At 39.4% G+C, this 22,768-nt stretch overlaps 1 protein-coding gene across 1 annotated transcript; it reads right to left on the bottom strand.

The window, feature by feature from the left end:
• Positions 1-755: 755 nt before the first annotated feature.
• Positions 756-22,249, bottom strand: LOC131223743 (uncharacterized). The gene is made up of 2 exons (XM_058219240.1): positions 20,547-22,249; positions 756-1,380 (listed from the first exon to the last, which is right to left on the bottom strand). The coding sequence occupies exons 1-2, from the start codon at positions 22,247-22,249 to the stop codon at positions 1,374-1,376; spliced, it is 1,710 nt and encodes a 569-aa protein (XP_058075223.1). The 3' UTR covers positions 756-1,373.
• Positions 22,250-22,768: the final 519 nt, after the last annotated feature.

A 22,768-nucleotide genomic window follows, 5' to 3' on the forward strand; every position in this document is an offset into this window, starting at 1 on the left:
TCTACCATCGAGAAGCGGAGACTGCAGTGGGTGTACCATCGAGTAAAAATGACTCTTATAAAAGATGGGAGATGCGTTTCCACTACAGTAGAGAGGAGTTAAAGGGCACAAGGTTTTATACAGGTGGACACATGTTTTGAAATCTGGATCATTTATGTGATGGCCTCTGCCTTTCATCTTTGGCCTACTTTCTATTCAATGTGTACTTTTGCTCACTTTTCATCTGTCTATTTGTAGGCTAAAGATCTGAGTCAGAAAGAATTTTCATCCACCCCACAGTCCTTGGTGGGTCCATCAAGTAATGGTCTGGATTCCTAAGCCATTGCACCCAACAATTGGAAGGGGAATTATGGAGCAGATGACCTATCGAGTAAAAAGAGTTCAATTGTCGTGCCTGCTCCAATCGTGGAACCATGGGTTAAACCAAAAGTGTCCTCTGTGCCTTTCACACCCGAGTTGCAGCCTTATAGGCAGTAAATAGGATTGTAGGTTTGCATGTGATCTGGGGACCAAGACGATGTTACCTGAATCTGTATCTATGTTACTGGGATTTCGTCAGGAGATGCGTAGAATATGTCTTTCTCTAAATCAAAAAATAAAATTCTAAACCCAACATCTCCTGAGTATGATCATGTACAATTCTTTAAATCAAAGACTAATTTGAGAACATGATATCATATCTGAAATATAATAATGTATGTTGATCCAATGTCGATGATAGTTCTTTGACCAGTGAAAATCCCAATTTTCAGTGATTAGTGGTGAAAATAATGTCTTTTTTTATTTTTTATTTTCTATATATATATATATCAAACAGGCCCTACACGACGCCTGCGGAATTTCCCATTTCTATCACTGCCTCAGACAAGGAGTATTGCAGGTGGGTGGACTTGCATTTGGGGTCTGCAGCAGCATGGCTGAAAAAAAAGAGCATCCCTCATTGCATAAACAAATTCCATGAGAATCAGCTCTGTAAAATTGTTAGGCTGTTTAAGGGAACGGCCTTCACCACACACTCATGAGGACAGGATGTGCTGGTTCATTCATTATTTGTAAAGTTGTTAAGCTCAGTCAAGGGAACATCCTTCACCAACATGACACTTGGGTGGCATCTGGTTCATTCATTAGTTGCTGTCCAGTCCACTTAACCAGGTGAACCCCACTACAAGAAAATGGATGGAGAGCTTTAGGGCCAGCACAAATGAAGTTCGCCTTAACTGATGACTGGCTAAGGTATCGCAAGCATGCCATAATGATATGTCTGGGGTAGAGTCCATACAACACTGCCGCTGGATTATACAGGCTTTCTATCTGAACGGTCAGCGATTGTCTTCTGTGGATGTAAGACCAAGCAGTTCAGTGCCATAATGAACTTAGTCCCTGCAAGTCACCACAGGAAAGGACGAAAAAACACCTTCAATAATTAATCGAGTTGCTAAGAATATCATAGAATTTCCTACATGGTTGCAGTAATGATTTGTCACTAAAAGAGAAGAAGACTTCAGCACACAACAAGAAACCATTTTCTAGCAGCATAAGGTTGGACTTTCCAAAAAGCATGTGAAAAGAAAGGTGGAGAACAATAGATCATTTCAAACATGGAGACTAGAGAAACTGGGCCAGTTCAGTTCCAGCATCACGCCCACAGTAATGGCAGCTTTACATGCTACAAACAATTGCAATTCAATCATTTCCAGATCTAAGGGAATTTGTTAAGGGTCTCTGTTTAGCAAGGAATTTCCCCTCTTTATCCTGATTTTCTCAGGCCCCATCCATCCACGTTGGGTTAGCACACATCGAACAGCGCTGCCACTCAGTCACAGATATTAATCGGTTTATTTTATTCAAGCATTGCAAACTAGTGATTAAGCAGGAGAGAGCGCCACTTATTACACACTAATCTGGTGTGGAGACTGTCAAAATCAGTATTTAGGTATTGATCCCAATTTTTGGGGATTTCCTTCCCCAACTGACCACAATTTATTTTCTCTCTTTCTTTTTCCTTTTAAATCTAGCACCATCAGAAGGAAACCATTGTCAACCAAGATGTTCAAGTTTATGGAAGTTTCAGCTGAAGAATGCTAAAGCAGAAATGCACTTGGGTACGCAAACAAATTGGATTGCAATTACTAGTCCAATAAAGTAGAGAAAATTGCAATTGCATTACCTTTAAAGTTGCCCAGGAAAGGACAGTCACTGCAATTTGAAGACTACTTCCTCATTGTGGATACTTCCTCGTTGCAGATGACATAGTTTTGACTGACAAGAAGAGGGAGGGTACAAACACAAAGCTAGATTTATGGAGGGGCGATTTAGAATCTAATGGATTTAAAATTAGTTGGACTAAAAAGAATATACAGAGTGCAATTTTAGTAACGACAGAAATGAAATGAGGAATTGGTTAGGATTGCTGACCAAGAAGTTTCCCAAATTGACCATTTTCGATACCTTGGTCAATAATTCACGAGAGTGGAGAGATTGAGAAGGATGTTGCCCATACAATTCCAGCCGGTTGAGGAAATGGAGATGTGTCTCTAGAGTTTTATGTGATCATTGTGTACTACTGGAAGGGAAATTTTATAGATAGCTATAAGACCAGCCACGCTTTATGGACAGAATGTTGGGCAGTTAAGGAACAACATATTTATTTTTTATTTTTGTTTTGAACTATAGTAACAACATGTTTATAGGTTGAGTGTACCTGAAATGAGGATGTTAAGATGGATGAGTGGCAAGATGAGGAAGGATAAAATTAGAAATAACTGCATTCAAGGGAACTTGGAGTAGCACCACTAGGTTGTCAGATGAGGGAAAGTAGACTTAGATGGTTTGGTCACGAGCAACGGAGACCAAGAACCACTGAATAGAAGTGATTTGGTACAAGTTGAAGGCTCTAAAAGGGCAGAGGGGAAGGCCCAAAAGGACATGGATGGAGGTAGTCAGAAAAGACTTGATGACCTGTGATCTAACTGAATGTATTGCCCTTGACCGAGTGGAATTGTGGAATAGGATTCATGTAGCCAACCCAAGTAATTGGGACAAGGCTTAGATGATGATGGTAAAGTTGAACTTTTGCAATTCAATTGACTACTACATCCAAATGCAGCACCATATAGGTATGTAAATTGGAATACCTGATGATAAAAAATAAAATAAAAATAAATCAAGTTTTTGTTAAAGGCTTACAGCAGCGGTGTTCATTTTAAAACACAGGCTTACATCATCTCACCATATGCAAAAGCAAAATGCTTTCCACCCCGAACAAATTATCTGGTGACAGAATCAAAGATGAAATGGTTCAAGGCTGAAAGTAGAATCAATTTCGTTCTTCACATCACTGCGAATCCTAGAAGGTAACTCATACACATTAAATTACTGGAGAGCCTATCACTGAAGAATAGTGAAGCCTGCTGTACACTGATTGTGATGTTCTGTTGGAAGCAATTTCCTATGCATTGCTGATGATTATAACTTCTTCCAAACTGCTCCTCGCACTCTGGAGAAGTACAGAAGGCTGTTCTTTACCTCAAAGCTGATAACCCTCAGGACTAACAAGTCTGAATATATTGTCAGGCTGATTACATCAGAGATGTTGGGCACCATACCTTCATAAATCAGTATCCAGTTTCTTCATTAATGGTCAACAAACAGAATAGCAATGAATGATTCCAAGTTATTATAGGAGCCACAGCATGGCATGTATTTAACATTGTTCCCCAAATCATTGCCTTTACTTGCCAAAAGCATCCTCAAAGGTGGCCACACCTAAATAATTAGTCTACTGAACAAAAACAAATAGATGCGGCAAACAGAGAAATTCTTTCTTGGCAAGCAACACTTCTGGGTATTCTCCAGCATTGTTATGAAAAACCATCCAATTCTCCAACCAAGGTTACCTTGATGATGACCCCTGCTATTTGCCGTTGCTTTTTAACTCTCCTTTTTCTCAATAAATGTGTGATTATTTTTGTGTGTGTGTGTGGGGGGGGGGGACAGAAAGAACAAAAGAAAAACACATACAGTGTCCACCATTAGCAACCAACCATTTAAAAAGCCCCGAAATAGGAGTTTGCCCACTGATTTGGGCCTTAGAGTCCATGTTGGGACTCATATATTGAATATTTAACCATTCAATTACATTAGTTTTCTTGGCATTTAATTAATAATTTGATTTAATTATATACGCTTTTGTCATGCGAGGTGATTCAGAAGCCTATGATGAATTTGCACTTAAAAAGATGGATTTAGAGCTCAAAAGATAATGAATAATTGGAGATTTGGAAGTCATTAATGAAGAATTCACATGCCAAAGATCCAAGGAAACCAAGTGAGGAATGAAGATTTGAAGTAAAGAAAAGGAATCCTGAAAATTAGCTAGAAAAATCATATTCTGAAACTCCGAGTCTAAAAAGAGAAATTCCTAAAATAATTCCAAAAATAGACTTCTATGGCATCGAAGTTACTTCAATGGCATTGACAATTTAAGAAGTTCGGGCTCAACTCGCTAGACAGTTCTAGATGATTTCGATGACATCGAAGATAGTTCGATGCCATCGAAGGTGCAATTGAAGATGAGCAGACTACGTAAATTTGATGCGGTTTCCAAAGTCGGTCGGGCACCACTTATATATATGGGTTGCTCATAGGGTTCTACGTGGGAATTAGGTTTAGATGAGTGGAGCAGAAGGTGGAGCAGCCTCCTAGGGTTCTTTTCTTCTCTCTAATTATTTTTATATGTTTTTATTAAGAGTTTTTAGATTAATCATGTCTAGGATGAGCTAAATCTCTTAGCTAGGGCTAAGGGGTGAAGCTGTACTTTATTTTGATGCTGACTTTGCTTCGATTCATGTATATGATGAATTCTTATTGATTTATGGTTTGAATAAAACGAATATTTTCTGTTTTTTTATGATTTATTGTGACTCAAATTACAATAAATGTTGTGATAGCTTTGACTATCTTCTTAATCTGTTTGAGCAGTGTGTAATCTATAAAATTCGTGATTCATCATAGTCTATGGCATGGTGGATGGTTGGATTCCCCGGGATCATCACATGGATGCTTCATGAGGGAATCATGTCATAGGAAATTTAGATTTCTAAGTTTTTAATGATATATCATCCAACTGGATAAGATAGGACTCCAATTCCAGTTGTATTTTGCTTAATCAAGTAAAGTATCATCCTAATAGTTACATGTGGATCCTTGACAACCTAGTTCTTCATTATTATTGTTAAATTCATTCATAATTAATCTCTCTTACTCCAGATTCTAGTTTAATTCAGATTCTAGTTCTAATTCTAATTTATTTTAAAAAATGTACAAGGTAAGTCCCTATGGATTCGACCTCAGTCTCACCGAGATATTACTACATCGCAGCCCTGCACTTGGGGTTGCCACAACAAGTTTTTGGCACCGTTGCCGAGGACTTCGATTACATTTTTCTGAGATTAACTAGTATTGGAATTAGGTTAGGAATATGATTAATTTTTGCTCTCCGTTTTTTGAATTTTTTTTAAGAAACTAACCAGTTTTCTATTTTGTAGCAGTTAACATAGTAACTCCAATTCGGTAACCTCCTTCCAACTTTCTCTTATTTCTAGATTTCTTATTTGTTGTTGTTTTCCTCTTATAGATCTTAGGGTTAGTTGTTTAGAACTTGAGGGATGAGAGTGTTTCATGTCCAAGTGGGTCCGTGACAACAATCTACGTCTTCTAAGTGAAAGAGGATTAGTCAAAGGGTTGTCTATCCATCACCGGATTAGACACCATTTGAGATTCTCTGAGTTAATTGAAGTTATGGCTACAAATCAACCTCAACATCCAGTTAAGGAAGTTCAAGATGAGAAAGAGGTGCATCATGCTCTCCCGCCTCATACTTTACGAGATTACTTACAACTGGCGGTAGTGAGTACACCTTCCCGCATGGTGTTTCCACTTAATGCAAGAAACGTGGATTTTAAACCGGGAGTGATACAACTCCTTCCTAAATTTCATGGACTAGACTTTAAAAGTCCATACTTGAACATTAAAGAATTTAACGAGTTAGTCGCCACATTGCACTTTCCAAACGTGTCTGAAGACACAGTAAGACTGAAGTTGTTTCCCTTCTCACTGAAGGAGGAGGCTAAGTCGTGGATGCACTCCTTAAAGCCATGATCTATCGGCACATGGACTGAGATGACCCAGGAATTTCTTAAAAACTTATTCCCGTTTCATAAAACAAATACTTTAAGGCAATCATGAACTTCACCCCAAAAGAGGTAGAAACCTTCTTCTAATGCTGGGAGAGGTTCAGGGACCTCATGAATTCGTGTCCACATCATGGCTATGAACTCTGGCGGGTAATAAGCTTTTTCTATAACGGACTGACTTCGCCAATGTGCTAGTTTGTAGAGATGATGTGTAACGGTGAATTCATGAACAAGGAGGCCGATGATGCGTGGGACTATTTTGATCAACTTGCAGAGAACACGCAATCATAGGACACCTCCCCAAGACCCACCACGTTTAAGCCTACTCAATCAAGAGAGAAAGGAGGAATGTACATCTTAAAAGAAGAAGACGACATGAGTGCAAGGGTGGCCAATCTCACAAGGAAAGTCGAGGCCACGGAACTTAAGAAGGTGGAAACTGTCAAACCTAAGGAGGTTGGGGAACTTGTTTGCAGTATTTGTGTTAGCAACATACATGAAACGCAGGATTGTCCCATAATTCCTGCTTTTCAAGAGCTACTGAACGAACAATCAAACGCCGTAAACAATTACCAACGACCATTCAGCGGACCCATCTCAAATACATACAATCCCAACTGCAAGAACCATCCAAACTTCGGTTGGAGGAACGAACAAACAGTCAACCCTCAAGAGGCCCTTACTCAACTCTTAAATCAAAGGAAACCTTAAGAGGATCCAGTTCTAAAGCACATCCAAAACCAAGAGCTCTTCAACCAAGGCACATTACAAGCATTCCAAGACCTTACTAAAGTCATACATATGATTGAGTCACACTTAGCGATTGAGGAGAATGGGACTTTTCCAGCTCAACCTCTACACGATCCAAAACCACAATGTCAAAAAAGTGACCTGAGCTCTTCGCATAACATAGAGTAAGCTAAGTCTATCACCACTCTTAGAACTGGAAAGGCAATTGACAAAACTATTCCGGTAAGGGCTGAAAAGCCTAACTGCCTAAGGACTCGGAAAAAACTGAGAGTGATAAACCTAGCACTACTCCACAAGAGGAAGAGTCGGAAAGAGCATACAAGTCAGTTGCGTCATTCCCCCAGCGGTTGATTGCACCAAAACCTCTATCCGATTCTCAAGATATTTTGGAAGTGCTTAAACAGGTGAAAATCAATATCCCTCTATTGGATGTCGTTAAACAAATTCATTCATATGCCAAATTCCTAAAAGATCTATACACTATCAAAAGACGACAAAACATACAAAAAAAAATCTTTTTGACAGAAAAAGTGAGTGTCATCCTCAAGCAAGATGTGCCACAAAAATACAAAGATCTCGGTAGCCCAACCATCACTTGTGTAATTGGGAATCATTGGATTGAACATGCACTCCTTGACTTAGGGGCAACTGTAAATCTGATCCCGTACTCGGTCTACGAACAACAGGGTCTAGGTGAATTAAAACCCACACGAACCGCGCTACAACTTGTTGATCGATCGGTTCGTGTACCGAGAGGGATGATTGAGGATGTGTTGGTCCAAGTCAATAAATTCTACTATCCAGTGGATTTTATCGTTTTGGATACTCAGCCTATCATGAATGCGAGCACTCAGATTCACGTCATTCTTGGTCACCCATTCCTAGCTACATCAAATGCCATCATCAATTGTAGAAATGGAGTTATAAACTTATCTTTTGGGAACATAACATTGGAGCTTAAATTTTTTTCAATATAAGCAAACAATCAGAGGATGTTGACGATACCCATGACATTAACATAATCAATTCATTCATGGAAGATAGAACACTTTCGACTCTATACTCTGACCTTTTGGAGAAGTGCTTGGCCCACTCTCCTGATTTAGATGATGACATGATTAGGGAGATGGATGCCTTGCTTGATACGACACCGGTACTTAAAATTAACCAATGGAGGCCACAATTTGAGACTTTGCCCCAAACCAATACTATGCCTCTACCGTCTAGTCTCAAGGCACCAAAGCTTGACCTAAAACATTTGACCATTGATCTTAAATATGTTTATTTAGGTCAAGACGAGACATATCCGGTAGTGATTTCTTCCCACCTTAATGAAAAACAAGAGAGTGTGCTCATTTCTACTCTCCAGGAACATAAGAAAGCCCTTGGATGGACGATTGCAGACCTCAAGGGAATTGACCCTTTGATTTGTACTCACCACATTCACTTAGAAGAAAATGCGAAAACCTCACGACAACCACATCATCGCTTAAATCCAAGCATAAAGGAAGTGGTTAAGGTTGAGGTACTTAAGTTGTTGGATGTGGGTATTATATACCTGATATCGGACTGTCAATGGGTGAGTCCTACACAGGTGGTGCCCAAAAAGTCCGGAATCACCATCATAGCCAATGCCAATAATGAACTCATGCCAACTAGAGTTACTACTGGTTGGAGGATGTTCATTGACTACAGAAAGTTGAATACTGTCACAAGGAAAGACCACTTTCTTTTACCTTTCATTGATCAAATTTTAGAAAGGTTAGCTAGTCATTCCAACTACTGCTTCTTGGACGGGTATTCAGGCTATAATCAGATAGAGATATCCCTTGAAGATCAGGAGAGACAACATTCACATGCCCCTTTGACACCTTTGCTTATCGAAGGATACCATTCGGACTGTGTAATGCCCCTGCTATGTTTCAGCGCTGTATGTTGAGCATATTTTCAGATATGGCGGGGCAATATTTAGAGGTCTTCATGGACGATTTCTTTGTCTTCGGTTCATCTTTCAACGAGTGCCTTGAATATCTTAAACTTGTGCTGAAAAGATGCGAAGAGAAAAATCTTGTGCTAAATTGAGAAAAATGTCATTTCATAGTTCCCAAGGGAATAGTTCTTGGACACATAATTTCGTCCAAGGGAATTGAGATGGATAAGGCTAAAATTGATTTAATCTCTAACCTACCTCCACCCAAAAGCATACGTGACGTACGATCCTTTCTAGGACACGCTGGATTCTATAGGAGATTCATTACGGACTTTAGTCATCTCTCTCGTCCTTTATGTAATCTCTTACAAAAGGATATTCCATACAAGTGGAGCGACGAATGTCAAGGAGCTTTCTCTAAGCTCAAGGCTATGTTGACCACCGCTCATATCATGCGACCACCCGATTGGAATATTCCTTTTAAGATTATGTGTGATGTGTCTGATTATGCTTGGGGCAGCGTTAGGCCAGAGAAAGGAAAAGAAGCCCTATGTAATTTATTATGCGAGTAGAACTCTAAATTCTGCCCAAGTGAACTACTCTACTACAGAAAAGGAACTCTTAACCGTAATGTTCGCTTTGGACAAATTTAAGTCCTACTTGATCGGATTCAAGATCATCTACACCGATCATGCAGCACTGAAGTACCTTCTTTCTAAGAAGGATACCAAGCCTCATTTGATAAGATGGATCCTACTACTCTAAGAATTCGACATTGAAATACGCGATAAAAAGGAGTAGAAAATGTAGTGGCTGACCATCTCTCAAGACTTGACCTACCCGATTCCCTTGAGACGACACCTATAAATGACATGTTCCCTAACAAACAATTGTTTAAACTTTCCCAATTACCTTGGTTTGCTAACATTGCAAATTATCTTGCTATAGGTTTCACGTCGATCCATTGGACTGCGTAAGATAAGAAGAAATTCTACACTGAGGTACGCAAATTTATATGGGATGATCCATACCTATTCAAATATTGCCCAGACCAAATTCTAAGGAGATGTGCGCCTAACAACAAACATCAAAGCGTAATCTCCTTTTGTCACTCTCAGAATTGTGGTGGTCACTTTTCTGTTAAAAAGACCATGGCCAAAATCTTATAGTGCGGCATTTACTGGCCCACAATGTTCAGAGATACTTATGAGTTTTGCAAAGCTTGTAAGCGTTGTAAAAAATTGGGAGGGTTGTCCCATCGAAACATGATGCCATTGAACCCCATTCTAATTATTGAAGCATTTAATTGCTGGGGCATTGATTTCATGGGACCATTCCCTCAATCATTCGGAAAAATTTATATATTACTTGCAGTGGACTATGTTACCAAGTGGGTCGAGGCGATCCCATGCCGAAACAATGATCATCAAACGGTGATTCGATTATTAAAAAAAAAAACATTCTTTCCCGATTCGGAACACCTTGAGCCATCATAAGTGGAGGGTCACATTGCAATAGGTCATTTGAGACCTTAATGAAGAAATATGGCATCTCACACAAGGTAAGCACTCCCTATCATCTACTGACAAGCGGTCAAGCAGAAATTTCCAACATGGAAATTAAACAAATTCTGAAAAAAACGGTTAACCCCGATCGCAAAGATTGGTTCATCAAATTGATCGATGCTTTATGGGCTTACCGTACAGCTTACAAGACCCCCATTCAAATGTCTCCCTTTAGACTCGTCTACGGAAAGGCTTGCCACTTGCCTATGGAGCTGGAACATAAAGCCTACTGGGCAATAAAAATTTTAAACTTCAATTTGGCAACGCCGGCTCGCTGTGCAAACTTCAGTTGAATGAACTAAAAGAAATCCGCAACGATACATACAAGAACTCGAGAATTTTCAAGGACAGAATGAAGGTGTTCCATGACAGGAACATTCTTCGGAAATCATTCACACAAGGTCAAAAGGTTCTTTTGTATAATTTTCGATTACATCTTTTTCCAAGTAAGCTTCGCTCTCGTTGGACCGGCCCTTCCATTGTTATAACTGTCTATCCTCACGGGGCTATGGAGATAAAGAATCCAATGAATGGCAATATCTTCAAAGTGAACGGTCATTGTCTCAAGCCATTCGTTAAGAAGTTTGATTCAGAGGATATGTTCATCCCTCTGACTGATCCTATGTATCAGGATTGACTTCCTAGTCTGATGGAAGTATAGTTAGGTTTATTGCTTTCTGCTTCAGTTATTCGTGCTTATCTTTGCTAACCCATTATTTTTTAAAGACTGACTATCGTTGCATTCTTCCTTCTCGGGTACTTCTAACTCATCTCTCTTTTATTATTCGTCTCATGTTGACTCATGTTGACTTTATTGCTTATTTCTTACATTGAGGACAACGTAGATTTCAGGTTTGGGGGTGAGATTAGATATGTCTAATTTTCAAAATTTTGTAAAAAAATTGTCAAAACTCCTTTGGAAAGCAAATTTTTTTAAGAATTGAACACATGTTGAGTTTTGTGATAAGATGTCAAAGTAAAACATTGGAATCTAGGAACTATATTAGTTAGTAGACATATGTTTAGGTTCTCCTAGTTAGTTAATTAATCAAATATTTTAGAACATTAATTGAGTCTAACTCACAATCCACATCTAACTTTTTAATTATTAAAATCGATTCACTCTCTAGTGATAGTATATTAATTACTTAAAAGTAAATAGTGAGCAAGTCTGGAGATCATTATCATCCTAAAGATATTAAAAGAAGAAGTAAACCAGCTAGAAAACAGTAAGATCAAAGTTGGCCCACCTACTTTATGTACATGCAATGAAAAATTGATAAAAAGAAGAAATAAAAGGGCAAAAGTCACCGATGCAAAAAATAAAAGGTAGAAAATAAGTGAAATTAGGAAGATAAGTTATAAATCAGTGCTTGTGTAAGCTGCCCACTTGAAGGTAATGAGTATGGCTAACATTATGAAAGAAAACAATTTTCATTGAGTCATAAAGTTAGATATCACTAAACAGTCTAGAATCTTGATGTTTTGAAATATTCTATTGATTAGGTAATATAAGAGATCTTACTTCATTTGTTTACTGCTGATGATAGGATCTAGATCAACTTTGATTTACTCTCATGCCTTTGAATGACATTCACATGTATATAATTATATAAAACTTGTTATCTAAGGGAGATTTGAATTAAGACTTTAAGAATTTTTGTATTCGCATGTTTCACTCGGGATTAGCAAAATGTTGGTTGGGGGGTGTGTTGGGACTCATATATTACATATTTAACCCATCAATTACATTAGCTTTCCTAGTATTTAATTGATAATTTAATTTAATAATATACGTTTTTGTCATGCGAGGTGATTCGGAAGCCTACGATGAATATGCGCTTAAAAGGATGAATTTAGAGCTTAAAAGAAGATAATGAAGAATTTGAGATTCGGAAGTCATTAATGAAAAATTCAATTGTCAAAGATCAAAGGAAACCAAGTGAGGAATGAAGAGAATCGAAGATTTGAAGTGAAGAAAAGGAATTCTGAAAATTGGCCAGAAAAATCATATTCTGAAACTCCGAGTCTAAAAAGAGAAAGTCCTGAAATAATTTCAAAAATAGACTTCAACGGCATCAAAATTACTTTGATGGCATCGACAATTTAGGAATTTCGGGCTCAACTCACTAGACAGTTCTAGACGATTTTCGATGACATCGAAGACAGTTCGTTCGATGCCATCGAAGGTGCAATCGAAGATGCGCAAAGTGCGTAAATTTGAGGTGGTTTCCAAAGTCAATCGGGCAACACTATATATATATATATATATATATATATATATATATATATATATGAGCTTCTCATAGGGTTCTAGGTAGGAATTAGGGTTAGAGGAGTGGAGCAAAGGGTTGAGCAGCCTCCTAGGGTTCTTTTCTCTCTCTAATTATTTTTTATATGCTTTTATTAAGAGTTTTTAGCTTAATCATGTCTAGGATGAGCTAAATCTCTTAGCTAGGGCTAAGGGGTGAAGCTGTAGTTTATTTTAATGCTAACTTTGCTTCGATTCATGTATATGATGAATTCCTATTGATTTATGGTTTGAATAAAAGGAATATTTTCTGTTTTTCTATGATTTATTGTGACTCAAATTACAATAAATGTTGTGATAGCTTTGACTATCTTCTTAATCTGTTTGAGAAGTGTGTGATCTATAAAATTCATGATTCATCATAGTCTATGGCATGGTGGATGGTTGGATTTGCTGAGATCATCACATGAATGCTTCATGAGGGAATCATGTCATAGGAAATTCAGATTTCTAAGTTTTTAATGATATATCATCCAACTGGATAAGATAGGACTTCGATTCCAGTTGTATTTTGCTTAATCAAGTAGCATCCCAATAGCTACATGTGGATCCTTGGCACTCTAGTTCTTCATTATTATTGTTAAATTCATTCATAATTAATCTCTCTTCCTCCAAATTCTAGTTTAATTCAAATTCTAGTTCTAATTCTAATTTATTTTAGAAAACGTACAAGGTAAGTCCCTATGGATTCGACCTCGGTCTCACCGAGATATTACTAAATCGCAGCCCTACACTTGGGTTTGCCACAACAGTCCACGATCAACTTCTTCGAAATATAGGCATTAGTTACACTATAAAGAAATTCAACCTAGAAGAAACCCAGATCTTTTAGCTTTAGAGCATTATTATCCGGTGGCTTCAACAGTCCAACATTCCATGCTTACTACAACTAACCCTGAAATCTTCTTCTCCTCCTTTATCAGCTTCCTACATGACCTTTTCCTATCCTTGTTAAGGGTGTCAGGATTTTCTCTCCACCAACTACAAGATTCTGAGTGCAGCGAGACAACTTCCGAACTAATCCAAAATAAGCATCCACTGACACATTGCATGCAACCTCATCTTTGTATTTGTTGCCACTAGAAAAAGGAAACCAACCAACAATGTGTCCCTTTGATTTTATTCTCATTCCTAGACCATGTCACCCTAAAAGGATGTGAGAGCCTTCAGCATCCAACCTCGGATTTCAAACTTTGTCATTGACACATAATTTTGGCAAGTCACTTTATCAATAACCAATTTGTGCACTTCCCCTTAATGTTATGGCTATAAAACATTAGAATCTTTTTCCAATCTGCCTCGTCAGACGGTAATTTTGGAGCTGACAAAGCTTGCAGGATGAGCAAACTTTGCTGTAGTAAAAAACAGTAATATCACACTGAATATTAAAAAAATAAAAAGTCACACATGTCATTACTTCTCAAGAAGATTATGTTTTCAGTTTTGATTTATATATTCCTCTGGTTCATAATTCCCATTAATGAAAAACAAAATCATGCATGCAGAAAATGAAGTTTTTGAATTAAAAAACTGAAAATGATGTGAAACATCGAACACACATGATACATTTAGGGTTCAAGAGTGAGAGCACTCACTACTCTCAAGTAATCATAAAATAGGTATCTTTATTAACTTCTTCTATCCACTTCATGTTTAAAACTCATGCCAACATCTGGTTTTATGACACCTATACGTGGTCGATACATGTTCTCCTAGAAAGGAGTGTCTTTGTGACGTTCATCAACCCATTAGTCATTGCTTCTCCTGTTTGCTACCACTGATTCAGAGACGAAAACTTCACTTTCTCATTCTCATCATTCTTCATTTCAGGACAATCTGGTTAGCAGGGTGTTTGCTTTTTTTGCTTTACAATGGTCCCTGCAGTGTGCCTGGTAGTTGCAAACATGTACTTGGGCTTGATCCTCCAAGCGTGGTGTATGAATCATGCTTGGAAACTGCGCCTCCACAACCCTGCTTTGCTTGCATGCCCATTAGGAAGTTCATGTGATAGCTGGGTTAGGGATGTCGACTGGCTAGGCCTTGATGGCATGGGAGTCTTGTCAATGTGAGCCTCTGCCATGGAGATGGTCATCCTTTCTATCTATTCTATTGACTATTTCTTAGATTGATTTGCGCTCTCTGCTCAGCAAGTCTCATTATAAGAGAAATTCACATTGTTTTCTATCAATTCTCCTCTCTTTTTCTATCACATTTTGACAGCAAATGGTCGGTGAAGTATTGTTGATTCGAGACTTCTCCTGTAAGATAAGAAGCTGTGCCCAAGCTCGGCGCAGCCTGCTAGCCATATGCTCAGACTGACCAAATTAACTTAGTTGGATTGGGTTGGCCAGCCTGTCAAGTCCTTAAGCAAATGATGCCCCATCATACTAGGCCCTAGCTGATCAGTGGGCCTCTAGCTCAAGCTGAACCTAGGCCAAAGTGGTAGGCTCAGGGCCTGGCCTAGGCCAGCTTAGGACAGTTGGACTTGTACATTAGTACACAAATTAAGACTTAAGCATTGGAATGCTTGGGCAGAATCTTACGGAGCTATTACAATAGGTTCCCATGAAGGAGGAAGAATATTTAAAATTTTCAGCAGTGGCATATGATCGAATATGAGTATACGACTTTCAATACGATCCTTGACTATTAGTGTCATCCTAAGAAAATGGTTTATTACATAGATGCCTTCTTCCATAGTATGGAAGTTGGATTGTTCAAGTTGCGTATAAGTTTCTAAGAATTTATGTGCTGCTTTTCTAGAACATTCATCTTGGACTTTGAGGTTCTGTAGTCTTCAAAGGCATAGTTCAACTATTCTGCCTAAAACTAAGTAGGGGCTCTCTTACCCAATTTATCAAAACTCCTTTTCTTGTTTCTTGTCTTCCTAGATTGATTTTGGTTCTAAAGTGGGCTTAAGACAAAACATGATCTACTCCACGCAATGAAGAGAAAACAAAAGAAGAATACAAAAGATGCAAAGTGACAACTGATTCTCTTGTCATTCCCTCAATAACTGATCTATCGGCCACCTGATTTGCTGCCTTCGAGGTAAAGAAACATGTGCACCTAAAGATTGAACAAGAGATCTATTCTCGAGGATATAAGAACTAAGCCCCCAAGGGCCAAATACACCCAAAACACAGTTCTCTACCTGCTGAGATTCCCCTTCCACTACTAATTTTCCACTGCACGACAAAGAGATACCCAAAGACCTTACCATAGTGTAAGGAGCTTCACCTTGGCCAATCCATCAATTTCACGAGACCTGGAAAAGGCCGTCAGCACCTTGCCTTCATCATTTTTCAGTAAGCCTCCTGTTTTGGAGGGACTTGATTTACCTTGAGAGTACCTCTCTTAGTTTCTCACTTAAAGAAAGGCAGGGGTAGGCTACTCCCGCAAACACCACTGGCTTCAACTCCAAGCCACCTTGAAAGCCCACTCTCCATACTTGAAAGATGTCAACCTTTGAGATTCACTGACATTCCAGCATGTCAGAAGCCTAATCAATAATCAAAGAGATTCTTAGTCACGAAAAGATTTTTCTGTTTCTTTCCTTCCACAAACCCAGTAATCGCAAAGGATGTCATATACCCCAAAATTCTTCCTTTATGTAATGACCCCTCTGGCCACCCGCCTAAGTCTTTGACTGCATTAGTCAACAAATGTACACCAAAGAGAGTAAAGATATGACACCAAACTGCTCGGGCAATCTTTTAGTGAAGAAACAAAGATCCATCATCTCCTCATCGTTACAACATATGGCACAGATGCTAGGAAAAGCCATCAGTTTTTTTTTTTTTTTTTTTTAAGACTTTCAGAGGTTGAGATTTTATTTCCTATGACAACCCATCATGAGGACATATTACTCGAATGAGAGCCTTAGATGTAAATTCGTTGTCAGCTTACTTTCCCACATCTTCCAATCCTCAAAATTCACATCAATAAAGATATCATTAAGAATGGCCATAAGATTCCCAAATTCCATCACTTCCATGTCCTTGAGATTTATGCCGCGGATAGCATTCCATACAATAGAACCCCTTATCAGCTCATAACAGTCCATAACTTTTATGCCTTTCCAGTTGGATAGGTGTACGTAGCTTAGAAGGATCAATCTTGTCATGTGCGACAGAATATGTAGCCAAAGGTTGGCACATTATTTTTTTTTGCAAAAAAAAAAAAAAAAAAACACTCTTTGCCTATAAAAAGGCTTCCAAACCTCCTCCATTCGCAATATTCTCACCCCAAAACTCTCTTACTCTTGTCTTCTCTTACATTTCTCTCTCTCTCTCTCTCTCTCTCTCTCTCTCTCTCTCTCTCTCTCTCTCTCTCTCTCTCTCTCTCTCTCTCTCTCTCTCTCTCATATTTCCTACTTCCAAGTGGTCTTAATCTCTCTCTCTCTCCCCTACATTCCCTCTCTCTTGGAAGTTGGAAGATCAAGATTCAAGCACTTGATGTTTAATTGATTTTATTTCTCTCAAATGTATTTTAAATATGTAAAATCAGTTATCAATTAACTTAGGAAAGTTCTCCTTAATTTCTTTTTTTTTATTATTTTTTTATTTTTAATTTTCCCATATTGTTCGATTTTTTTAAAATTTTCCAAAAAAAAAAAAATGCAGTCGTATATGCGATTGTGCGATCACATATGCGCATAGGCATATGTGATCGAACATGATCACATATGCGATTCGACAATATTGAGAAGGATTCGACTAAAGCACCTTTTGCCTTTACCACAAGGAGCTAAATACATTTATCAAAAGCTACACCAACCATACTAGAGAGGTTGCTCCTATACTCTCGTTGTCACTTCCCATCTCATCAATTGCCTTAAAAGCCTCCAACACATACCCCTTGGAGGTAACCCTGGGAACTACCCAACCCCCTTCTAAAGTGCCATACTTTTAGTGATTTACCTCCTTCCACAATGCCTCGAGTGCTTCCCTGTATCTCCACCATCATTTTCGTAGCAGCACCCAATTTCATTCTAGAATTCCCCCCTTCCCTTTTGTTTTCTACACATCCTTCCAAATTAAGTGATGAAACTTGTACCCATTTGGCCATTTCATCTCCCTTCCCCTAGGAAATTCCTAAGTGATCATTCACTCTCCTAGCCATTACTGTTGGCATCTGAGATAGAGAGAGAGACACTAGAACAAAAGGTTCAAATGAGCGGCTTTTATAAGAGTGATTCAACCTCCCAAGGAGAGGTGTTTTCTTTCCATTTCAAAATATCTTTTCTATCCCTTTGATTACTACATCCAAGAATGAAATCGGCTTATGTGCGTGCCTCATATAGAAGTTCACATCAAAGACAAGTAGACACAAAAACCATTGCCTATCATGACTCATGAAACCACAATCGCATGAGAGTGACAGACCACAGACTCATCTAAGATCAGAACATCAGAGGTATCTTTCAGAGTTCCAAAAAGACGGGACTTCTCTCTCCATACCCAAACACCTCTCATATGGAAACAATACATGGTGCATTACTTCAGTATGTAGTACTTTATATTATATGCATGCTATTGCATAAATCACGGTATAAATCTCCACATTCTAAAGCTCTACTATATGTGACAAGAGTAGGCAGGGGCAAAAAATTTCACGCAATTAGTTTTTTGAATTGCTAAAACTATGAATGATATGACATGGGAAGGGTGTTAAACCAAAAGGGCATTTAGGTAATTTATGAGGAAGCCATCTGTCCTACTGACAATGCTTTCCTACCTTTTACAGCAAGTTTTTTTTTCTTTTTAACTTTGGCTGAATACAGTGGTTGGGACACAAATTGTGAAATTGTACACATGGCATACAATAAACTAAAAATAAACCATAAAGATTCTTGGCCCTGATTGATGGCTATCAAGAAGAAAATTACATTGATTGCTTTAATAACTGGCTGATTGGTGAATATTTAGTGAATGGTCGAGAAGAAAACAATCAATGGTTGAAATTTCAACAAACAAATGCTTATTAATCCCAGGTTTGGATTGTTAAATCAATCTGAATTTTGGTTTCTCCCCCAATGCCGGGGATAGCTGCTGACCGAACCTAGTCAAGCTGAGGCCAGCTCGACTCGGTGTACACCTCTACTCCCCTTCTACAACTGCTTCTCCACCCCTTCCACACCTTCCAAACCACTCCTCTCTCCACATGCTTTGCACGAGCCATATCTACTAGTATAAATTTACAATACAACTTAATCATCACAAAGAGTGTGAACTATCATTTCAGTTCGTAAAAGTAGCAATAGAATTGCAGATGACCCATAATCCAAATCACGCAGTTCAAAATGGAAAACATACCAGGTTGGAGATTTAGGTAACACTGCTCCAACCAAGACATCTAGCTCATATACTGAAGCAAAATGCGCAGCAAACCATTGTGGAATGAGAATGATATGCAGCACAACTGAAGTATTCGGAAACAAGGTTACATAGTCCTCATTGTGGACAACATTGTGATAAAGATCTGGAAGGTTCACTAAAAATGTTGATTATTTCTCTCAATTTCACAGACAAACAGGAACCGCTGAATATTTAGGAAATGGAAAAAAATGTTCTTACAAACTTAATGGTCTGCCTGCTATGCCATGTTTCATCATGGAAAACATGAGTGGGGCTTCTAGAAATGTCCTTTGTACCTAATCCTGCCCTCTCATGCTCCACATGTACTTATTCATTTTACCATAGTTGTACTTGCTAACCATGTAAAATATAAGTTCAAATATTGACTAAGCCTAGGACCCATTTGGATGAATCAAAAGGTTGCCTCTGGTGGGCTATCCGGGACAGTCTAAACTGGATAGCCTTTCTTGAGTAGACTATATCCTGCAAGCTGTTTGTCAAACACTCTGGGTATGGAAGGATTATTTGGCACATGTTGCACGTGTACATTGGCACATATGCACATGTGGAATGCGGTGGATAGCTTGAAGGTTGATATCGGCAGATGTGCCATATGTGGGGTGCTTGAAGATGGACAGTGGCACATGGCACATGTGCGCATTGACAAACGTGGGGCTCTTGAAGGGTGAATGGGACATACGGGGTGCTTGAAGATGGATGATGGTAGGTGGCACATGTGCACATTGAAACACGTGAGGTGCTTGAAGGTTGAAATGTAGCACATATGGGGATGTTGAAGGTTGACGATGACACGTGTGGCACATTGGAATGGTTAAAGCAATGGCTCTAATCCACCACCAATTTCTGGCAATTGCAATGGCTTCTTTATTTATTTATTTATTATTTCTTTGAGAGATTTGCAAGCTTCTTTATCTCTTCATGTTTAAAAACACAAGATTTTTGCATCCAATGGAATCAAATCTCATCAATTTATTTTAACACTTGGACTGCATCATGATACAAATTTAGTGGAATAGGGTACGGTATGACATGTCGCTCCCTCTGAACAAAAATTTAAAAAAAGCTGTTATTGTTATGCATGTAGATACATGATATATGGATAAATGCAAACAAATTACATGTGTGTATAGCTGATTTTGTTTTAAAATAGAACAGTGAACGTCTGAAATAGAAAGTCAATGCATCTATATGTATACACAATGGAATCATAGAAGGGGGTGTTATTAGTTTATATCTAACCAATTCGATGATTTACTCCTAACTAGTGTAGATGTACAGTGTCAAAAAGAAGCTACAGCACTATGTAAATACAACAACACTTTTTGACATGCAAGTTATTGTTAGAAATAAGAATGTGAAATAATTTCTCCATAGCAAGAAAGGAATGGATCAAACCAAGTTAGTGAATAGGCTTACCAGTACTTGATCATGCCATCCCAGCCGCAAGTCGCAACTTTGCTCTGCTCTAATGGATGCCACTCACATCCAATACAAACCCCTTCGTGACATTTCAAAGTTCTAAAGACTTTGCAACTCTTCCAATCCCAAAACCAGCATCTGCCCTCACCGTCTCCAGACATGACGAACCGTCCATCAGGTGAAAAATTCACCTGGCATGAATAGCCTGCAGTTATGTGCCCTGCAAACCTCTTCTTCTTGTTGAGTTGAAACCTCTCCCTTGTGCTATAGCTGAGAATCTGATTGTCTAAACTCTGCGCCACGAGCCAATTTGAATTGGGGTGAAGCGATATAGAAGGCATTGAATGCATGTGAGGCTCGCTAATATGCTTAATAACAACTGGAATCCCAAACTCCCAAACATGGAGGGACTTGTCATCACTCGAAGTAACAAACCTCCGGTTGTTGTCCACAAATGTAATAGTATTTACTGCACCCAAATGCTGATCATACTCTTGCATGATTTCTCCACTGTTCATATCCCACTGAACAATCTTCTTATCACTCATACCCGCGAGGAGTATGTTTTGCTTATCTTCATCTGGATTAAGCTTTACCACATAAGGAATTTTACCTGTAGAGAAAGTCGAGATCACCTTCCCTGTCTCTGTATCCCAATACTTGATGTTCTTGTCATAGCCGGCACTCAAGAACTTGGTCCCGTCATTCGAGAAGGAGATATCACGGACCGCCTTCGAGTGACCCATGTAAGTACGCATACACTTGCCTGAATTGAATACATCCCAGATCTTGACCTTTGTATCCATGCCTGCTGAGAGGAGAAGATGCCCATGCTTTGGGAAGAACCGGATTGCCGAGACACCCTTTGTGTGCCCACTCCACGTGTGGACCCACCGCTTGGGAATGTAGCAATGATCGTTTGTGGCTTTCGCGTCTTTCGGGGGAGCAATCCACGACCGCCCCTGATAGTCGTGCTCCTCTTTCCCGTGGAAAGTGCTCTTGTCAGCAAATTCGGGCTTGTCCCTGCCCCCACCTCTCTCCTTCTCAGCCTTCTTCTCAGCATTCTTCTCAGCATACTCTTCTGCGTACTTCTTTTGCTCCTCGGTAAGCTCTATCTGCACTCTTTCCTTCTTCCCAGCCCACGGGCTCTTCCGATTCTTCATCAGCCACTCCTGCGATGTAGGGTTTTCAACGCTGGGCCCTACTTCGGCATCCTCATTCTCCTCACTCTCCAACGCCTTCTTCTTAAGCTTCTGTTTCTTCTGCTCGTGCTGTGGGATGTTATACACCGAGATAGCGTCGTTCTCCCACAGGGCATCAAGGTCACCGACGTAATTATAGCAGGCGGAGGCAGATGGATAGGCGGCGTACCCGTACTTGTGGAAAGTGTTGTACTGCTCGTCAAAGACAAACGGCTCGATTGCAGCATTCTCAACGAAGCCGAGCTTGTGGTTGCACATGCCCTGGACGATGCCATCTTTGGCGAAGGGGTGGGGTGGGCCGTAGATGGGAGCCCAGAGCTGATCGTAGGTGGGGTTGAAGGTGACGGCATGCTGGACAGGATCGATGGGTTTGTGGAGATTCCGAAGGGTGGGATTGACGGAAGGTGCGGATGTTTTGGAGGGAAGAGGGATTCGGAGAGGGGAGGAAGAAGGAGAAGATGAAGGAGATGAGGGAGGGGAGGGTTGCTGCAAATCCATAAGATTGGTGAAAACGCGTTATAGGAGAGAGAGAGGAGAATATCAGCTTTCGACTTGTTCAAAGGGACGCGGATTTCCTGCGAAAGCCTTTTGAAGGAAGTTCCTGCGCGCGCTGGGAACTTAGGTAGGGCCCACTGTGATGTTTGTGAGAAATCCTCCCCGTCCATCCGTTTTGTGAGTTCATTTCCGGACATGTCGCCAAAAATAAACCTTATCCGTGCTGAAGGAAAAACGTGGTTAAGGAAATTCCTACCGTTGCAACCTTCCTGGGTTCAACGGTGTTGTTTATATGCCATCCGTACCGTTCATAACGTCATTCCCATTGAGATGAACTGAAAACAAAAATATTAGCATTAATCAAAACTTCTGTGGCCCACAAATATTTCACATGTGGATACCACGTTTTTGGCTCACTTAAGCTTAAGATACGGTTCATTTTTTGCAACATGTCCTAAAATAAACTTACAAATTCATTTTTTGCAACATGTCCTAAAATAAACTTACAAAACGAATGCGCGA

The sequence above is a fragment of the Magnolia sinica genome, chromosome 13, assembly GCF_029962835.1.
Source record: "Magnolia sinica isolate HGM2019 chromosome 13, MsV1, whole genome shotgun sequence".
Taxonomy (NCBI): Eukaryota; Viridiplantae; Streptophyta; class Magnoliopsida; order Magnoliales; family Magnoliaceae; genus Magnolia; species Magnolia sinica.

Coding starts and splice junctions, on each gene's coding strand:
- LOC131223743 (XM_058219240.1), bottom strand. CDS start 22,249: ATGGATTTGCAGCAACCCTCCCCTCCCTCATCTCCTTCATCTTCTCCT.